The sequence below is a fragment of the Fusarium proliferatum genome (assembly GCF_900067095.1).
Source record: "Fusarium proliferatum ET1 genome assembly, contig: FPRO_scaffold004, whole genome shotgun sequence".
NCBI lineage: Eukaryota > Fungi > Ascomycota > Sordariomycetes > Hypocreales > Nectriaceae > Fusarium > Fusarium proliferatum.
Genome location: NW_022194793.1, coordinates 365,731 through 384,876, shown reverse-complemented (window position 1 = coordinate 384,876; position 19,146 = coordinate 365,731). Strand labels below are relative to the sequence as shown.

General features: G+C 48.9%; 6 protein-coding genes across 6 annotated transcripts; 2 read left to right on the top strand and 4 right to left on the bottom strand.

Moving 5' to 3' along the window:
* Positions 1–367: 367 nt before the first annotated feature.
* FPRO_04327 (uncharacterized protein) lies at positions 368–3,190 on the top strand (the record flags this gene model as incomplete). Its single annotated transcript, XM_031229825.1, has 1 exon — positions 368–3,190. The coding sequence occupies one exon, from the start codon at positions 368–370 to the stop codon at positions 3,188–3,190; it is 2,823 nt and encodes a 940-aa protein (XP_031080023.1).
* Positions 3,191–4,087: 897 nt separating this feature from the next.
* FPRO_04326 (uncharacterized protein) lies at positions 4,088–4,827 on the bottom strand (the record flags this gene model as incomplete). Its single annotated transcript, XM_031229824.1, has 2 exons — positions 4,088–4,491; positions 4,572–4,827. The coding sequence occupies 2 exons, from the start codon at positions 4,825–4,827 to the stop codon at positions 4,088–4,090; spliced, it is 660 nt and encodes a 219-aa protein (XP_031080022.1).
* A 1,471-nt stretch (positions 4,828–6,298) lies between these two features.
* FPRO_04325 (uncharacterized protein) lies at positions 6,299–6,917 on the bottom strand (the record flags this gene model as incomplete). The annotated part of the gene is made up of 2 exons (XM_031229823.1): positions 6,299–6,677; positions 6,730–6,917. The coding sequence occupies 2 exons, from the start codon at positions 6,915–6,917 to the stop codon at positions 6,299–6,301; spliced, it is 567 nt and encodes a 188-aa protein (XP_031080021.1).
* A 1,947-nt stretch (positions 6,918–8,864) lies between these two features.
* Positions 8,865–10,521, bottom strand: FPRO_04324 (uncharacterized protein; the record flags this gene model as incomplete). Its single annotated transcript, XM_031229822.1, has 4 exons — positions 8,865–9,561; positions 9,626–9,747; positions 9,804–10,060; positions 10,128–10,521. The coding sequence occupies 4 exons, from the start codon at positions 10,519–10,521 to the stop codon at positions 8,865–8,867; spliced, it is 1,470 nt and encodes a 489-aa protein (XP_031080020.1).
* A 642-nt stretch (positions 10,522–11,163) lies between these two features.
* On the top strand, positions 11,164–12,147 carry FPRO_04323 (uncharacterized protein; the record flags this gene model as incomplete). Its single annotated transcript, XM_031229821.1, has 5 exons — positions 11,164–11,259; positions 11,318–11,542; positions 11,600–11,657; positions 11,713–11,880; positions 11,936–12,147. The coding sequence occupies 5 exons, from the start codon at positions 11,164–11,166 to the stop codon at positions 12,145–12,147; spliced, it is 759 nt and encodes a 252-aa protein (XP_031080019.1).
* Positions 12,148–12,390: 243 nt separating this feature from the next.
* FPRO_04322 (putative ATP-binding multidrug cassette transport protein) lies at positions 12,391–17,140 on the bottom strand (the record flags this gene model as incomplete). Its single annotated transcript, XM_031229820.1, has 3 exons — positions 12,391–12,560; positions 12,612–12,969; positions 13,028–17,140. 3 exons carry the CDS (start codon positions 17,138–17,140, stop codon positions 12,391–12,393), a joined length of 4,641 nt encoding a protein of 1,546 aa, XP_031080018.1.
* Positions 17,141–19,146: the final 2,006 nt, after the last annotated feature.

The following is a 19,146-nucleotide window of genomic DNA, read 5'->3' as shown; positions in this document are numbered from 1 at the left end:
GTTCGTCCAGCCAATTTTCCGCGATTCATCTCGACGACTTCCAAGCCTGTTGCTGCCGTGTTATCTGGTCCGTTGCCCCAGTACGACTTGCTCGCCATTATTTGTAGCAATATTGTTTTCTCGAGGCCGACACTCCTTGCCTTTTTTGCGTGCTCAATCTCAATATCAAGATCTATACTGATCGATGCTTGTGACGCCTCAGACGCGACTCTCTTCGAAAGCGCCAACACCATTGCTATACAATTGCTCGAACCGAATAATTAAGCGAGCCCGGCGGTTCTGGAACGGTTGCCTTGCTTGTCCTATGAACCTTTAATTCACACATTGTTGTCCATCACTTCGTTGCCGCTGCGCGGCTGAGGAGAAGATGGCAACCGCATTTGGCCCCGAGCGGCTAACCCGTCCAACTCCCGGCCCAGCGTTCGATACCCCTTCCGATCGATTCGCTTCCTCAATGAACTCATTTGCTGGCCCACATTCGGTTGAATCACAGGCTCAGCTCGATGAGCCGCCGCCAAACCCTCCATTCGTCTTTCCAGCCAAACCGCCAGCCCCGGCGTCCGCGCCCTCTTCCTTCTCGCGAGCGACCGGACGTCGTCCTATGTCGGCCATTGAGACTCCCAACTTTAGCTTTGGGTTTTCTGCTGAAAATGCAGACGGACAGTCTCGTTCGGCATTGCCTGACTTTAGTTTCAACCCTGGTGCTCTACTTTCGCCAGACCGCGAGAACAATTTTCTCCTGACCCCTCCAATTTCGCCTCATTCTCCCAGAAACATTGCTTCATCACAGCGACCTGGCGGCCATGGACATCGAAGAGGTGGGAGTGAATTTGTTGGGGGACGGATCCGCGAGGGCAACTCGATCGCCATCATGAGCACTAGTCCTACCAAGTCAGAGAATGGACTCGTAACACCGACATTTCAACCACCAAGAAGAGGTCATCGACGAGGGATTTCAGGCGCTATCTCAACAAATGACTTACCAATTCTCCAGCCTCCCGTCTTTGATGCCGCTGGTCGAGGAAACAGTGCACCGACTAGCCCTACCACCTTCGGCCAGCCTAGTAACCAGCCATCTCTACCTCCAGATGAGAAGGTTGTCCCTGAGCCTGAATCTGCTCCTGAACCCGAGGCGCCAAAGGAAACTGAGAAGCTTGTTTCAGTCCCTTCACCGAGCGAGAGCCCCAAGCAACCCAAGGCTCGTGTCGGCTTCTCTGACACGCTTGAGTTTATCCCACGACCTTTGTCCCTAGTCTCTAATGAGACTTCCAGTACAGTAACAGCGCGACCTGGGCACTCTGTATCTGGTAGCATATCGTCAATTGTTTCAGCTGCATCTCACAACGGCCGTGATAGTCCTTCGCCATTATCTCAAACATCAACTCGCGAATTTTCAGATTCGAGGCCAAGCACTGCAGGCGCTATCCTCGAGCGTACTCCTGATCAAGCTAACACGCCATCTTCACCAAAACGTCGAAATTCGATTCCGACATTACTCAATTTTGCTGAGGCTCCCAAAGCGGAAGATCCTGAACCAAGTCCGACAAGGAAGCGCTGGTCATTTTTCGTTCGAGACTCATCAACTGGAAATACATCACCTGGCAAGAGACCACAGAGCGCCGGGTCAATTGATCTGTTAACAAAGGCATTGCCCGTGACTGGACACAGAGTTGATCTAGTTGGCCAAAATGCTGAAAACGCCACCGTCAAGAGTAAGAGCAGCAAAAAGAGTAAGAAGAAAAAGAAGAAGGTGAAAGGCTGGGCTGGGGCTATATTGCCACGAAAGCCTAAATCTCACAGCAAGCGATCAAAATCTGAAGGCGGCCGACCTCCAACTCCTCCAGCCCCTAGAGTCGCTCCATACGAAGGCGAGGATGCCATGTATGGAGAGCCTGAATTGTTGGAAATTTCGACACCAACTCTCACAGTCACCGAATCCCCCAACATCCCTCAAGATGAAGCACCGAAGCGATCAGCAGATGAATCATCATATCCTATGATCGACCTCGACGCAGCTCTCGGCCCGTTCAACACTCCTCTACCACTCAATCCAGAGTGGGAGGCAGCGCAACGAGCTGCTGGCGGTGCCGGTAAGCGGCGACTCCATAGTGCTCAAGGCATGAAGGGCTTTAGTGGTCCTGGTATGCATTATCATCGTCGAGCAGAATCTGCTCCCGATCTACCTCCATTTGATCCAGGCCGTGCTGGCATGCACCGCTACAACAGTAGTTCAACAATGGCCGATGTTTTCGAAGAAGATGAAGAGGATGACGACGACAACGCCAGATCTGGGACAACAGATGACTCTTCTGAAGAAGAGACTGACTCTGACAGTGATGCTACACCTCCAGCTGCTGTTACAAGAGATCCCTTACGTGACTCGCAAGACAAGCTTTCAATACACAGCTCAAGTCAACCGAACCAGGCCATGAGACGAACCACCTCCAGCCTGAGTGACAAGGATCAAATATCTGCGACTACGGTGCGGGGTGAGCGCTCGAGGTCATCTTTACACGAAAGCGTTATCGCCGAGGAGATGCCAAGTGTGATTTTTCGATCCCCTTTCATGCCTGCTGAGCGAACCGAGGCTACTGATTCTACCCCTTCTTCATTGAGAAGGTTCTCAGGCACCAAGGATCTGTCACCTGGTGAAGTCAGCCCCTTGCATCTTCCTGCACCAGCCAATGTTCCGAACAGCCCTTATGCTATGAGCTACTCGTCTTCTTTCCCGTCTCCTCGGTCTCCTATGTCTGTTGAAGTCCAGCGAATCTCAACCGCTCCCTCATCAGTTACCGACGAGAACAACTTTCGGTCTCTGCTTTTGATGGGAGAGCCTGGACCCGAGGTTCGAGTTTCGGTGGATTACGATATCCCGTCATTGACATCTAGCAACTCTACAATGACGAGGGAAAGCATGTTCCTGCCCAGCCAGCGTCAATCCCAGCCCGCTCTCCGAGAACCTCGACCAGTTTCGGTTTCCTCTGCTGCTTTCGGACGACGTCGATCAAGTCTTGCCAGCCTCAGCCGTCTCATCAGTAGCTCGCACGGTGAACGGAGCAAGCTCTCAATGGAGGTCACACTGGACAATGACGAGAATCACAAGAAAGCGAAGAGTAGCCGAACGAAGAAACTGGGTCGAATGATGCAGTTTTGGAAGCCCGCTAAGGAGAAAGAGGGGGAGGCGAAGTAATGAATGAGATATGCGACTTGAAGAAACTCTACAGCGTTGGCGTTCTATGACTGCCGTTGCAATTGCACGGTGCATGTACAATATTCTTTATGGCATCCCACAACCGAGAAGCTTTACTCGGCAGCCTTATTAAGTCGACTCTATTTGGGGCCACTGCATGGAGTAATGGCCATATGAACATTATTGGTCAAGAAGCAAGGCATCAACCGAACTGGTACGGGCCTTGGATCGATGGAAACCCAAGTATTTTAGTTTGAGGAACGGAATGGGGCGCAGAGGTTAATGATTGCATGAATAGCATTGGTATCTGGCATTGCCTCAGGTACCTGACTCCCAGGTCGACAGGGCCGATGGTTGAGTCAGATACTTGGGTAACTTTGACTCCTCAGGGAGTTGGATAACCCAAATGTGGCATCTATGCCGCTGTCAATATGAGATCTAACTAGGTATTTTGCGGAGGCGGCTGGTAAATGCACAGAACTAGTAATGAACATAGTGCTGAAATGACTCTGAGCTTGAATTTTACGACGTGAGTGAGGTATGCCTCGTAACCCTATTCCTGACATGATGAATGTTGGGTCTGTTTCGGGACAAGGATGATATTGTAGAGGTTGGGAAGAAGGTGATCACATTCTCCAGACAGGTACAAAGCCAAATAGTCAGGGGTCATTAAGTCGTGAGATATATTCAAGAATGCTGCCTTGCAGTCTCTATGTAAAAGCACCAGTAATATGGCGATGAGGGCACAATAATCCTCCCAAGTAAATCCCTACCATTCCATTCCGTTCCGTTCCGTTCCTGAAACGCCTCAAGCAAAGCCAATTGCGTGCGTCTCGTCAGTCAAAAAAGGTAGTGTCAAAAAGTCCGAAGCAAAGACGCCATCTCGCTGAAGTAACTTCACATCCACTTCTTGGCCATATCAGCAAAACCGCCCCAAGTATCGCCACCACCGCCGCCACCGCTGTAGGAGTGCGTGTCGCGCTCTACGCGAACAGCGCTGTTGCCGCCGAAACCGCTGGCCATGCGGACAGCTTCGCCTACGAGGCCGGAGGAATCGCCGGTGGCAGCCTTGGAGGCGACACCGAGCATGCGCTCAATGGCTGGTGGGATACGGAGGCCGAAGCGGGCAAGAAGAGCAGTCAGAGCTCCGCCCGTGATGAGGGGCATGATAACGACGAAGAAGACCTTCCATGGGTGGCGCTTAGCCCAGTGGACGAGGTCGCGGAGGAGGCGTTTGAGCTGCTTGTATGTCTTCTGGACAAAGCCTTGACGTGGGGAGCGCTTGTAGTAAGACGAGCGACCTAGGGAGTCAGCTAGTTAGCAACATTTCGACCTCAAGGTATGAGGCTGGGAGGGAGGTGGGAGGGAGGGGTAGAATTACTGTTTCCAAAGAAGCTGGAGCGGCTGTTGTTACCGCCAAGCCCAAAGAATGAAGAGCGCGAGGAATTGTGCTTGCCATAGCGATCTCCGCCAAAGAAGGAGTCTGCCATATCGGCGAAACCACCACGACCACGCTCACGGGAGCTAGAGCGGGAGCGGGATCGCGAACGGCGTTTCTTGTGAGAGCGAGAGGATTTGTGACGGCGAGATCTGCCTGAGAGGACAGAGGCACCGTCGTTCCAGTCGAGGAAGCCCATATTTTTTGAGGATTCTCGTTGGGAAGTTTTTGGTGGTGAGGTTTCAGAATGAGAGAGAGAGTGAGAGAGAGTGAGAGGGAGAAACCTCAGACTGTGCGCATTCGGGAAAGAAAAGGGCGCTGTTAACTCAATTGGAGAATTGGGTCGTGCCGTTGATTGATCCTCACTTTAATTGTGAGGAAAATCAGGATCGGAACGAGCGAGGAGACTAAAGATGTGCGCTGCTGCGAACGAGATGCAAGTCAGAGCTGTATGTCCTGTACGAGTGAGGTACAGTAGTGTCAAGTCTCGGAGGGGCCACGGCGGGCACGCACGCACGGGACACACACGCGATGATCCTTCTTCACCGTAAATTCGAGTGGCTGGAGATACGATTCGCGCGTTTCAGGGGTCTCTTGTGGCTACTCCACCACTGTACAGTTGCAACCCCTGAGAGCTGGGAGTGTCGTCCAGTCCGAGTCTTTTCTTCTCGTTTTAGCTTGGAGCTTGGCTTTGTTGAGTTCTGATTCTCTGCTGCAGTCTGCGCATCTCGCGGCGAACTGGCCTGAACGGGACTGAACTGAGGAGAGACGTATGTAGAGAGGAGGGGCTGGAAGTGAAAACTGAAGATGCAGGGGGGTCCAGTATTGATTGATGATCCTCCACAGTGAAATTGACGAACGATATGCGAGAGTCGCTTCGAGCAGCACGGTTCAGTATTGTTGACTTGCTCTATGAGGTGACGGAGGCTTAATTAATTACCTATTTATTTGTGAATTCGCAAAAATGGTACAACCCTTGTGTATCCACTTGTCTTGTGTTACAGAGGCTGAGTACCTCAGAGAAATATCCCGGTTGGATTGGATTGCATGATAGATACATGAGCGAGCACACGCACGACTTTATACCAACAACAACAACAACAACAACAACAACAACGTCTTGCTGTAACTGCAACTGTTACCGTTACAGCACAGCACAGCACAGCACATACTTTGCCACGGAGGACCACTTATGTAAAAATCAGCAGACGGTGAAGCCCGAGGCTACAGCAATTCAACAGTTCGCGTATTCTACAGCACAACCTAACTCGCTACTGTACACATCTTTAGCGAGGGCCCGACTTACATGGATGATGTTTGCTGCCCTGAGTCAACCAATTGCCAACTCAACCATGCTCAACCTCGCTGTTCTGTTCAGAATTTTCACAAACTGACTCACAAATATCGAATACTTGATCAACCGTTAGACACGTTGAAGTGACCCATAGGGCTGAAAAGCCAAAATGGAGACCTCGCGTGCCGTCCCGCTGTGGCCCACGTACGTTTGAGAGAGTGCGCGATCGTGAAGGGAAAAATTCCCCGTGCTGAGAGAGAACCCTTACACCGCCAATGCTTATATCGTGAGTTTAAAGTGTTTCCATGTCTTTATCTGGCCTGATAATAGTGATGATTTAAGACAGTATTTATTTGTTGAAGTGAAAATTGCATGCTTAGGTTTTGCTACGGCCCTTATAGACCTCCTTTATCACCTCAAAGTACTCTGCAAACTCATCACTGATAAGTTTGCATGGCATCATTCTGTCGTTAACCTGAAGGGTCTGAGGAATATAGGGGATGGGTGTCTTGGGCCCCTGCCTCAGCAAATCTAACGATTCGCATCCAGGCAAGTGCAACGATGACTTTCGTGTTGTATTCCTTCGCTCTGAACCTCTCGTCTCGGTCCCATCTGGTGATAGCGTCTCGAATTCCAGTGCTTTTGCCTTGGTTATCCCTTCCTTGTACTTGACGTAACTTAGTCGATGGGGACCCTCCTGCTGCCTTGTCTCTCCAGACAAGACAGAACTCTTTGCCCTCTGACTCCCATCAGAACTAAACTCGACACTCAGGTAGGCGGGTTTGTTGGCCAGCCGATTAATGTTACCTATCTTGCACGGTTGCTCCTCGCTTGCGCTTTGATGGAGTAATGGGAAGGTTGTCTTTGAGATATCCAGCTTCAAAGGATGTCTCTTTTAATGTCCTAGGGGCCAGCTGAGGAAGGGATATATATCTGAGTTTCATTTGAGTCCCAAAGTTGGAAAACTCGAGCGAAGAAAGAGGTCCGCAGTTCATGTGAAATCACTTGGTTATGGCCTTCGCATAAATACTTACCTGTTCAGCTGTCTAGAGCCATGTTCTAGAGTATTCTGGAGACTATGGCTGACGATATCCACAAGTTGGACAAGTTGGGTGAAATGACAAGTGTTGTCAGCTAATGTTCAAGGGAAATGGCAGATGTGGCACAACAGGAGATGCTAGATTTGATGTAGTCAAACTTGATGGGTCTCATTAAAGGCACTAGTTGGACCCTTTAAAAGATTGGATGGACATGAGGTGTGATCTGTATTATAGTTCCTTGAGTCTGATTGTCTACACGTAAACTTGACTTGTGCTTATTTGAAAATGCCATCAATCGCCGAGCAGATGGCTGGAACTCTATTGAATGAAAAGACCCCATTGAAGACGTGTGGAAGAGAGAAGACCAAATTGGCTCCATTGCAGCTCTTATATGACCCCATGATGTGTAGATGAGCCCTCACACCAAAATGACCCCTTTATAACCACCCCTTGAATACCCACCAACGTCTCCGGCAACGGTCTAGAACTTGTCGTCTGAATATACCTTTTTCAAGGCATGTTTCGACAACCCAATGACCCCATCTGATCCCACGTCAAAGTCGGCTGGGTTGATGAGCCCAGCTCTGCCTGCGACACGGAACACCTCGTTGTGGACGACACTCAGGTATCGACCAGCGACTTCGGGTGAGAACGAGCCCATTTCCAAGGTAACCTGGGATGCTGGCTTCATCTTCTTGGAGATGGGGTTGTAGAGCTCCTCCTGCATCTTTCGCTTCAAAGATGCATGAGGAGTTGTGAGAACCGAGCTGGACTCACTGCTATCCCACAGCAGGGATTCCAACACCCGGATCTTATCTTGAAGTCTCGAAATTACCTCTCCTTGAGAGACCGAGGATGACCCCTCAAGGTCGGCATCGCCATCTGATGACTCAGGTTTTTGAGTCGTGACACCCCCAATTGTGCTTGGTAAAGCAGGCTCAATGGGGGCATTGGTGCTTGTGTTTGACCCCTCTTGTGGTTCATGGGGCAGTGTCGAGTCCTTGGTATTCTCCTTGGCTGCTTTCTAAACAGCGCCTGGAGACTGACGATCAACGGTCAAATTGGGGTCTTCCATGATGCAACGGGAGAGTCCAATGGGACCAAAGAAGGCGAAGAGACGAAGTTGGCCCCAATATGAAGGTCGATATGGCCTCTTCTTGAAGGGAGTCTTATTGTGAGATTGGTACTGCTAGGACCATGTTTCATTAGGGAGAGGAAATGGAGGATGATAAGGCGAAACATACCACAGAAGTAATCGCGATGATTGAGGACTTGACTTGCGACAGCGATAGCAACAGTATGATAAAGCGGGCTCTAACAACAAACTGTTAGTGATAAAGAGTTTCAAGATCGGAAGGGAAGTGACATACCATGAGTCAAAAGACTCTACCTGAGGTGTATTGCTTCACAGGCGAAGCTTCGTTTGGGAGCGTATGACGACAGAGGACGAGGACACAACGGCCGGCAATCTGGCAATCGATAATCAGTAAAAGAAGCGTAGAGTATTCATAGAATACTGCTTTACCTTGAAGCGTTTTATCGTCTGAGTCCCGAGAGGCTGGGATCCAACACACCCGTGAAGCTTGAATGTGTGAATGAAAGGATGCGAGGGAAGACAATCAGAGGAGAGAATGGAACGAAGGAAGATTATATAGAGAAGCTGAGAAAGTAAGGAAGCAACTAGAAAGCAATGGAAGGAAAAGGATGCATCAAGATGCAACGATGGTATGAATTGTGGAGATTTTTGTTTCTCAGGAACGCATCAGTGAATGAGCTGCCACGTCATACAATAGATTTGACAGTGATTCACGGTCAGTATACACCATGAGCCCTAGATCACTGACTAGTACCACATGGTCTGAGGGCAAAGAGAAACGGTTCCAATATACCCCTGAACCAGCATCACGAGATGCTCACGTCTGGCACGTTCCTCGAGTAGATCCAGGGCATTCCTTGTATGACAGAAACAAGCTGGCTCCAAGTCACAAGGTTCAGTTCTTTCATTTCGGAAGCTATTATTTGCATCAAGGTCGCATAGTCCTGGCCACTCGGTTCGCTGACACTGCAGAGAACCAGGAGCCAGAGACGAACAACCTGCAGGTCTGCACGGCAGTTCCATGGAGAATCAGCTTCTGCATCCTTTGATAATATTCTGAGGAGCGATGTGATATGTGTTTGAGCAGTGCCGGGATAACAGCGGCACCTTCGCTTCGTCTGTATGATCCAGATGATAGCCCCAAGCCGAAGTGACTCCAAGATTATTTCAAAAGGTGTATTGGACTGCTCAGGTTCCGATAGTTGTTGGTTTAGCAAGTCATGCGCCATGGGATTCAAAAGGAGATTAATTTGCTCTCCATCACTCCAGATGGCATCGCCCTTAGTCATCTCGCCGGTCCGGAGGAATGTGGCAAGTGAATTCAAGTCTCCCATACATGCAAGAACCGCAAGAAAGCGCTCATCATACAATGAATAGCCGTCAAGGAGGCAAAAAAGCGGATCTGGGAGCGTACTCAGGCCTGGGCGAACGGATGCGTCCATCCTCATGGGTAGTGGAAATAAGGGTTTCGTGTTATGCAGAAGTGCTGCCGTGATGTCGACCCTGGAGGACCATTAAGTCGCTGATGAATTTAACGGTTGAAGTAGCAGGAGGACTTCGTACTTACCACGATACCATGAGGAATAGGTCCTGATTATTCTCTACAGTAGAAATGCCGCCCCTGGCCTCAATCACCATCCAAATACCCCTGATGTGAACCATCGCTTGGTCGAAATCTAGGTTGGAAAACTACCATGATTTCAGTTACATGACCAAGAAGCATTACATATATGTACGACACTTACATTGTAGCAGATCAATGCCAGAACAGCACTGATAACGCTGTCTGATGTTGCCCAACTTGTATCAGAGCTTGCAAGTCTGGACTCGATACACTGAATTGTCATCAGTGAGCGCTCCAGCGCCATTGCCTTGAGTTCTAAAGATGATTGACGGTATAATGGGACAAGAACCTCTGGTGAACTAAAGATTTGCTGGTAGTGCTTCAGAAAGGCAGACTTCCTGAAGGCGAAAGGGGACCAAAACGTATTTGTCAAATACGCTGTATACCCAGGTTCAGTACGTCCAAGATACCTCGATGGATTATAATAGGACTTGGGTTCACTCACTGCCGCTCATCGCATTTTGCCCCGTGGTCATGATAAGAGTAAAACCGTATGCCGAGAACGAATCCTCTCCCCATTCCCTCTCGAAGACAGCCAATGCATGCAACCTAGGTGTGCTCATTGTGACCTGGAACTTCTCGGGTGTTTCAAAAAGACCATAGTGTCTTCTCTTTGGACTTTCTTGTTTGCCTGTGTCCTTTTGTGCCTGCCATGTCAGGGTGACAAACTGGCGGTCCTTTGAAGGCTTTCGTCGGGTCCGGCCAATATCAAGCATAACATGCCGACGAGCCTCGGAATCAACTGACTTATGGCGATTTCTACGTGAATGGAAATTATTTTCATTGGCATTAATAAAGAGGAGTCGTTTCTTCTCCGAAGGCTTATTCATCCCTGCCATCGTGACACCAACTAAACATGTGTCATAAAAGACAAAGCTTCAGGGAATTGGGTTGGGAAAACCACGCAAACAGTAATTTCAGTCAATTAAAGTCTAACACTAGAATCTAAGGTGACAAAAACTAAGCAAGGCCCACTGCAAGTTGAGTGTCTTTGTCTTGGGCGTCTGATTTCAAAGGCTCCGCGGAAGCTGACCAGATTGATAATCACACCAGGTTCCAAGCAATAGCGCAAAAGATCGATCATTACCTTTTCCTGCGCACCATTTGCCGTTTTAGGTTGATATACAAGTATTCTTACTACATCTTTTCCATTTTTGACTTACCATTGCCCTTTTTTGGCAAGTGACCAACAGCAATTATGATCAAGGTGAATGCTGTGACACAGTCGATCTGTATCCTTTTAAGCCTCTTTTGTGATACCATGAACCCTTTGGAGTAAAAGAAGTTGTCAAATTGATGCTTGGTTTATGTAGGCAAGAATAATGAATAATGATCTCGACTTTTGAACGCTGTGTATAAATATGAACCAAGAGCCATCAGCAAAGAGAAGCATCGAAAATTCAGAATCGAAGAAAAAAAACATCAACATTTGACCTCTAACTATCATCAAATATTTGCTCAGATTTAGACCCTACACCACCATGTCAGCCGAGAATACGATCACTTTCTACTGCGAAGGCACTCCCAACCCACTCAAGATCTCCATTGCACTTGAGGAACTGGGCTTGAAGTACAACGTACAAACCCTAATCCCAAAACATTTATGTCTACTTCTCACGTAGTCCATATATTTAGGCTCGTACAATCAAACTATTCGAACACGAACAGAAAGAGGAGTGGTTTCTTGAAATCAACCCGAACGGTCGTATCCCAGCCATCGTCGACAAAGACGAGCATGGAAACGAAATCAAGATCTGGGAAAGTGGTGCCATCTTGCAGTATCTTGTGGAACGGTATGACAAGGACCACAAGATCTCGTATCCCCGTGGTACCAAAGAGTACTGGCAGATGGCGAGCTGGGTAAGCCTGATACCTACGAGTTACTCCTGAAGAGATATCTAATCGAAGCCCCCATAGCTCTTTTGGCAAGTCAGTGGTCTCGGTCCTATGCAGGGCCAGGCAAACCACTTTGAGAGTACGTTCCCAGTATTGAGGCAAGATAAAAGGAGTAACTGATCTGATATACACAGTGTCTGCTTTTGGTGATTATCCCTATGCCCTGGACCGATACGTCAACGAAACGCGCCGCCTCTACCGAACGATGGACAAGGCTCTTGCAGAAAATCCATCTGGATATCTCGTTGGCGATCACCTCAGCATTGCCGACATCGCCATTTGGCCATGGACTACCGCATACAGTAAGCCTTTCACTCAGGGATTTTGCACATTCAGGCAGCTAATTTCCACCTGTAGAGTACAGTGGCCTCTCCCAGATTGACGAGTTTCCTCACGTCAAGAACTGGATGTACAGGCTCCTTGAGCGTCCTGGGTTTGAGAGAGGACGCAATGTGCCCACTCCTCATATTTACCTCCAGCTCAATGAGTTGCCCGACGAAGAGCTCAAGAAGCTGGGGAGGGAGAGATCGGTTTGGGTTCAGGAGGCTATGAAGCGTGATGCTGAGTGATGAGTGAGCCTTTTGGGAAGGGTTGGATAGATGAGATTCTACTTCAACATACTTTGTTCTGGGGTACATTCGGCAGATAGAATTTGTCACAGTTATTGCTGAAGAGTATAACGAACTCATATTAGATGTAGTATTAAGAGCTATACGATTCTTCGTTTGCTAGCCCGGTTAGTCTATTGTATCTCAAATCCTCGCTGGTACTTTTCCATATCCTTTCTAAATTGCATTCGCTAAATCAGTCTCCTACTCCTCCTTCTGTCGCTGAAATGGCTTCTTGATCAGATCAACCAACTTGCCCAACCCTCCAAAGATCGTTCCAAAGCCAAAGCTCCATCCCCGAACACGGACTGTGTAAATAAAGAAGTAAACGAGCATCCAGTTGGACACACAGAATGCTAGGAAGATACCAAAATCTGCAGTATGTTAGTACATTGTGTCAATACGGCTTCGTTAGATCAACATACCTCTCCACTTGTCACTCGCATCAATATTGAGTGACGCTAGATAATCGTTACCAGAAGACATTGGGCAGAACTCGCAAGCACTCGTGGCGTTGGGGTTGAGGAGGTATCCTCCGGCGGAATCTGCAAATGCTCCTGCATATTCTTGACATGTTTGTCCTGGGGGAGCGTCAAACTTGGCAGTCTCTTCGGACGAACATTCCACTGGAGTACCATCAAGAGTTGCTGCCAGAATGCCTCCAATCCAGTATGTAGAGGGGTTGGCGTAGTACATCCAGAACCTCCAGAAGACAGGAAGTGAGGCATATGGACGAACAACACCGTTGAACAAACCGAACATGACAAAGAAGAAGGGCAGGACCTAAGGCTGTTAGTACAAAAAGATATGTTATCGAGGGCAGCACTTGGGCAGAACTTACATTGGAGATAACGGTAAAGCTGGGGGCAAAGGCGCAGATCCATTGTCCCCAGCTTGTCATGAAGAGGAAGATGAGAAGAGTCATCAGAAACGTATAGCCTGAAACAGAGCTCTCTGTTGGAAGTCCAGTGGGCCAGTACCACAACACAAAGTACAACACTGCTGACACTACGGCCGCTGGGATATCAGAAACAATGTTGGCAGTACAGAAAGCAAACCATCCGTAGATACGAGAAGGATATTCTCGGGCTTGCCAAAGCGCCATGTTGGTAAAAAACTTTGGGACGACGCCATTGACGATGGTGGGGGGGACTGTCACGATCAAGAAGCAAGTGAACATGCGGTTCTGCATGTCTTGCATCGTGTAGCCAAGTTTCCAGAAGGTGAAGCCATTGAAGATGCCAAAGATGACCGCAATGAAGAACTTTCCATAGATGTAAGAGGGGTCTCGCCAGTGTTGTCGGAACATGCGCTTGGTCAACTCGACCGTCTGAAGCCAAGTTGGTGCTGCAAATTCAGAGTGCTCCTTGTTTGAAGAAGCTACCCCCTCGGTTGCGGAACTTCGAACTCGTTTGAGACCATCAATTTCTTCAAGCACTTTTTGAGCTTCCTCACTTTCGACCCATTCCTGATTCCAATCAACTTTGGTGCCGTCAGGGCGCCTGTGAGGTCGTGCAGCAGTCTCGAGAATGAATTCGGCGACGTTCTTGTTAGGAGGGCAGAGAGCACCGCGGTCTGAGAAGTACTTGATGACGTCTTCTCCGTTCTCACCCATAGAGCCAAAGTAGAATGTGTTACCTCCAGGGTTTAGAGCAAGGACCATATCAAACTGCTGAATAAGAACAGAGCTCGGCTGATGAATGGTGCAGATGATCGCCTGACCAGCGCGGCTCAACTTTCGGAGGAAACGGACAATGGAGTAAGCAGACTGTGAGTCAAGACCAGAAGTGGGCTCATCAAGGAAGAGAAGCAGTGAAGGCTTGGCCGCCAATTCAACGCCGATGGTAAGACGCTTACGCTGTTCCACTCCGAGACACATGATAACGGCATCTTGCAGGTCATTGAGCTCCAGCAGGTCGATAATCTTGTCCACGTACGCAAGCTTGTCAGCACGGCTGACAGATTTGTCCTGTCGCAGGATGGCAGAGAACTCAATGGCCTCTCTCACAGTTTGGGTTGTATCGTGCAGGTCACCCTGAAGGCAGAATCCAGTGTTTCTCTGGAAGTCAGCGCCAAGAGATCGTCCATCGACAAGCATCTCGCCTGTAACGACCCCAATGCTTGTACGCTGGGAGAGAATGTTGAGAAGTGTGGTCTTGCCAGCACCCGAAGCTCCCATAAGGGCGACCATGACACCAGGCTTAGCGTATCCGCTGACCTTGTTCAGAAGTTTCTTCTCACCACCGAGATATGGAACTGTATACTCGATATCACGCCATGTGAAGATAGACTCGCTATCGGTAATTTGTTCCAAGGCTTCGTCTTCACTGCCGGGGCTGGGGTCGGCGACAACGCCGGAAGAGCTGCTGGCGCCATTTCCAACGACTTTCTCGTCATCGACTGGGGATTCGGCTTTGCGTGCTTGTTCCTTAGCCTTGCGACTCTTCTTGAAGATCAGGGCACCACCACCACCTTGTGTGAAGCTGACCATCTCTGTTGCCAATACCGTGACGAGGATATAGAGAACAGCAAAAGCAATTACAACACCAAAGTTTCGCCATAGGTTTGATCGGCTGTAGTTGTAGGTAGCCTGTAGATAATCGCTTCCCGAGACTGACTGGGCATTGACTGTAGCTCCGCTAATAGCACATCCCTGATATCCAGACTGGACTCCGGGTCCCTGAGGAACTAGCTGGGAGGGAGCACATTCCATAATTCTATCGGACAGCTCGTTGGTCAAGACAGCCTCAAAACTGTAGCTGATGGGGTTGATCCAGTACAACCAGCCGAACCAAATATAATCCTTCAACAACTGAGTTTTGGGGATGACATATCCGGTGTAGATGATGAGCAGGTTGAGAGAGATCCCCGAAAATCGCACAGCTGTGTCAATCTCTGGGGATAAACTGGCAAACATGCGATACAGGGCTGTGACCATGATGGTTGTGGTATAAACGAAGAGCATGTAGATCCAGAACTTTGATACATCCACATCAAGCCCAGTCATGAAGTACATGATAAGACCAAAGATGCACACCTGGACAGCGATAACAGGGAAGTCGAGCAGAACGCGAGCAAGGGAAACAGCAGAAGGACGATAGAAAGCATAGTCGTGGTGTCGGGCAACGACGGCACGCCCCGACACAGCCTTCATGAGCTCAGAAAGCTGAAGCCAGCCCAAGAAGAGAATCGAGAAGAAGATGGTACCGCCACGACTGAAAGCACTTGCAGTATCCTCAGTCTGCCCGTAGAAGAGAGATCCAACAATGAAACCGTTGGAGATGATGATGAAGAGCTTTGTCCAGAGTGTTGTGGTATCGCCGAACAGGAGCCAAGCTTCTCGCTTGGTGCAAGCAAGCACTTGCCGAGGGAATGAGATGGTGTAAGGTGACTTGTCGGAGACGTGCTTTGACTTCGACTCCTGGACAGCCCCCTGGAACCTCTTGGCGTCTTGGTAGTCAGACTGGTGAAGAGACTCCTTATATGCAGCAACATCAGCCAGGAGCTCTTGATAATGTGGTGAGTTCCTGAAAGCCGACTCAAGCTCTTCTGGTGTTCGGGGAGCGCGGTGTTCAAACCCGGGTCGGAAGCGTCGTTCGGTCGGATCGGTGACGGCAGTCAAGAAGTCTGCTGTCGTCTGTCGTTCGGGACATTCGAATCCAAGATCAATGAAATACTGCTTTGCCTTGTTGGCAGGTCCGGAGAAGATCTGTCGGCCTTGATCGATGACCAGAACCTTATCCATCAACTCGTAAATTCCCTCTCCCGCCTGGTACAAGGTTACGAGGGTGGTTCGGTTGCTAATATCTGTCATGATACGCAGAGATCGTGCGTAGTCGAGGGCGGTCGATGCGTCTAATCCTCGAGTAGAGTTATCCCATGCCATAACGGTAGACTTGGAGGCCAGTGTTTCCGCAATTGAAACTCGCTTTCGTTCACCGCCGGAGACACCTCGAGTGAAGTCATCACCAACCACAGTATCTCTTGTATGACTGATACCAAACATTTTCATGAGAGCATCCACGATAACCGGAATATCGGCCTTCTCCTTGATTTTGGTCTTGTTGGTAAGCGCAAAAGCGAGAGTCTTCCACACGCTCAGAGTAGCAAAGTGAACATCGTCTTCGCCGTTGTAGTTGACCTCGCCCCTGTAGTGCTTTTTCTGCTCAGCAGCAGAGATACCGCTGTACGAAACTTCTCCTTCAACGGCGGCATATGATTCGCGATTGTTACTAATAGCTTTGAGGAACGTACTGCACCCAGCGCCAGGTCGCCCCAGGACGAGCATCATCTCGCCATCACGAACGCACCCGGTGAAGTCGTTGATGAGTGTTCGGGTTGGGGGCTTTCCAATCCGGAGAGAAGGAAAGTATCTGGTGAGGACATTGTAGAGATCGGGACCGAATGTACCAAGGATAGCATCGGGTACGGTTCGAACAAAAGTTGCTGTGCTTCCGACGCCTTTGACAGTGAGGTTCTCATACACAACACCAACTCTCTTCAAGGATCCCTCCTCCTCGGAGCGCTTTTCGAAATGGCCTTCTCGCATGAAGCGGCCGAGTTCGAAACCCTCACTCTCTTCAGGGCCAGCTTCCACATCGGTCTTGGAACCATCATCGTCGTCATGTTTCTCTGACCGAACTCGAGCAGCAGTACTCGTCCGTCTACTCTGAGCTTTGCTTGCGTGTGTGTCTGTCGTTCTTGTCTTGTGTAGGCTCATCAAGTTGTGACGTAGAGACTCGAATTCTTGCATGGCCTCTTGAGCAGTGACATCTTCCTGTCCACGCTCACCCCATTTTCCTTCTTGGACGACACCTGATTCGGAGGAGCTGCTGCTTGTAGGATTATGTTGTCCACCTTCAACAGTTTGTTGAGAAATGGGTTGTTGTTGCTGTTGCCACATAGAAGATTGTGTGCGGCGAAGAGCATCGCCGTCTACTGTGTTTCCCAACATGTTGACGGCGATTGTACGAGATTAAAAAGATTAAGAAAAGCTGGGTAGGTTGTGGTTATTAGGGAAGAGACTATGACGTGCAGCCGGTGAGCGGCACCGCGTTGATATTTGTATGCAGTTATTATCTCTGTAGGTCTGTCCTATCAAGTGTTTGGCTATGAAAGGGGAAAGACCGGTGAAGATAAGCTTCACAACGGAGAGCTGCAGGACAGGCAGGAGCTTTTGTAGCACGCAATGATGACTTCTCAACGCCTCAATCCTGAGAATAATTGTATTTATAATGACCCCTAGTTATGCACCTTTCCCCCCCCCCTAGGGGTGACGTAAAGAGTGTCTCCGGTACGCTAAGGGAGATGGAAGGGATTTAGACGAAGAGTATCCAAAATAACCTGCTCAGTTGTTAACCGTAACAGGCAATAGTGTCAACCATTCTTCTCTGTCACTTCTCCAGAGCTCAGTTAGCGTGTGGATGTGCTGCAGACTGCTGAGCTCATGGAGTTTAGCTTGTTTCCGAATCTTTGTGCCTAACGTTATGGAGTTTGTGGAGTTGCTGACTCGGGATCTGAGATAAGGCCCCACATATTTTACTTTAACAGATTCATGCCAAGTCGCAGATCCCTTCTCCCGGCCGGACATTGCAGCGTAATCCATCGGATTTTAGCGCCGCAAAACTCTGAATTCCATCCATCTTTCACTGTTGCATTGTGTCATACACCTAAAGCCCGGGTACCTGAACCAGTGAACGCGTATAAGAGTCGTCTCCGGGCTTGTCGGATGTTTCCAGTATTATAAGAAAGTGGAACTGTTTACGCCGTAAGAGTCACAGTAATTTGCTCTGCTCTTTGTGAACTGTTTCTGAAATAAGAACATTGATGGATAGATGTTTTGTATTGGTAATCACAGCGAGCAAACGGCTTGCCAAGACCGTTGTGGAACATTGACTAACGCTACCAATGCAATGCACATAAGCACAGAGTCTCCCCCAACGTTATCAGTTAATAATGTGAGGGAAGAGGGACATTGTAGGGGTCCTCCACCGGAGCTGCTAGAGCTTTCCAATATCCACATTCGTCCTCAAGGGAGCTGCCTCTCTGATTACAAAGTCAACTTTGAATCGGACCCTTTTCACATGCTAAAGATAGCTCGTCCGTTAGTATTGGATGAAGTCGGTCGAATGCTCGCTGCTGCAGGCATGCACACGGCTCCCCAAACGTTAAACACTTACAGTCGATGATTGCCCAAGGCTATGATCATATCGGGTTCTTATGGGAATCTCAGGATGAATTGTACGACTCTTCCATTTTGGTCATGAGTCTATTATTGGTTGGTAGAGTCAACAAGATGTGAATTCTCACGAAACGTGTAAGCTCGTTAGCAAGGGTGCACTCGTCGCCGACATAACCACCGAAAGCGACGTTGACTACATCCTTGCATCATGTTCCGAACGATAGGGAGATTACAAAACCGTTGAGTTGGTTCACCTCCGGCAACTTGTTCTCAATATCAAGCTGAAAGCTGAAGGAGTAACCATTACAACTTCATGATGATCTTGCTGAAGAAGTTTAGGAAATCCTTAGAATGAGTCGGTTTTTCTTGATAGGAAATATCTCCAACTCGTATTAAAGCGCTGCCGAAGTATTTCTGTAGCAATCTGGTCCAATAGCTGCTGCATGTCCGTCTTATTGGGCTGAGAAATAGTCGAGTCTGAGCAGACTCAGGGGTTCCTCTAACGCTCCGACATGCCGCAAAGGCCATGCAGGAAGATAGCTGGAACATATGGTTCTCTAATCTTGGAATGCTTCTTTCAGTTGTTGATGATGCAAATATTGGCAGGTAAATACCATCTAGTGTGCATAATTCTCAGAGGGCTTTGGTGCATCAAAAGCGCATCAAGGTTTCGTTCTGTCCGATTTATGAGTCAGCTTATTCTAAAGCATTACTCCTTAGTGCTTTTATTCTGTTTTCCTTTGAATATTCACACTAGGTAGGTTGAAAGCCGAGACTGC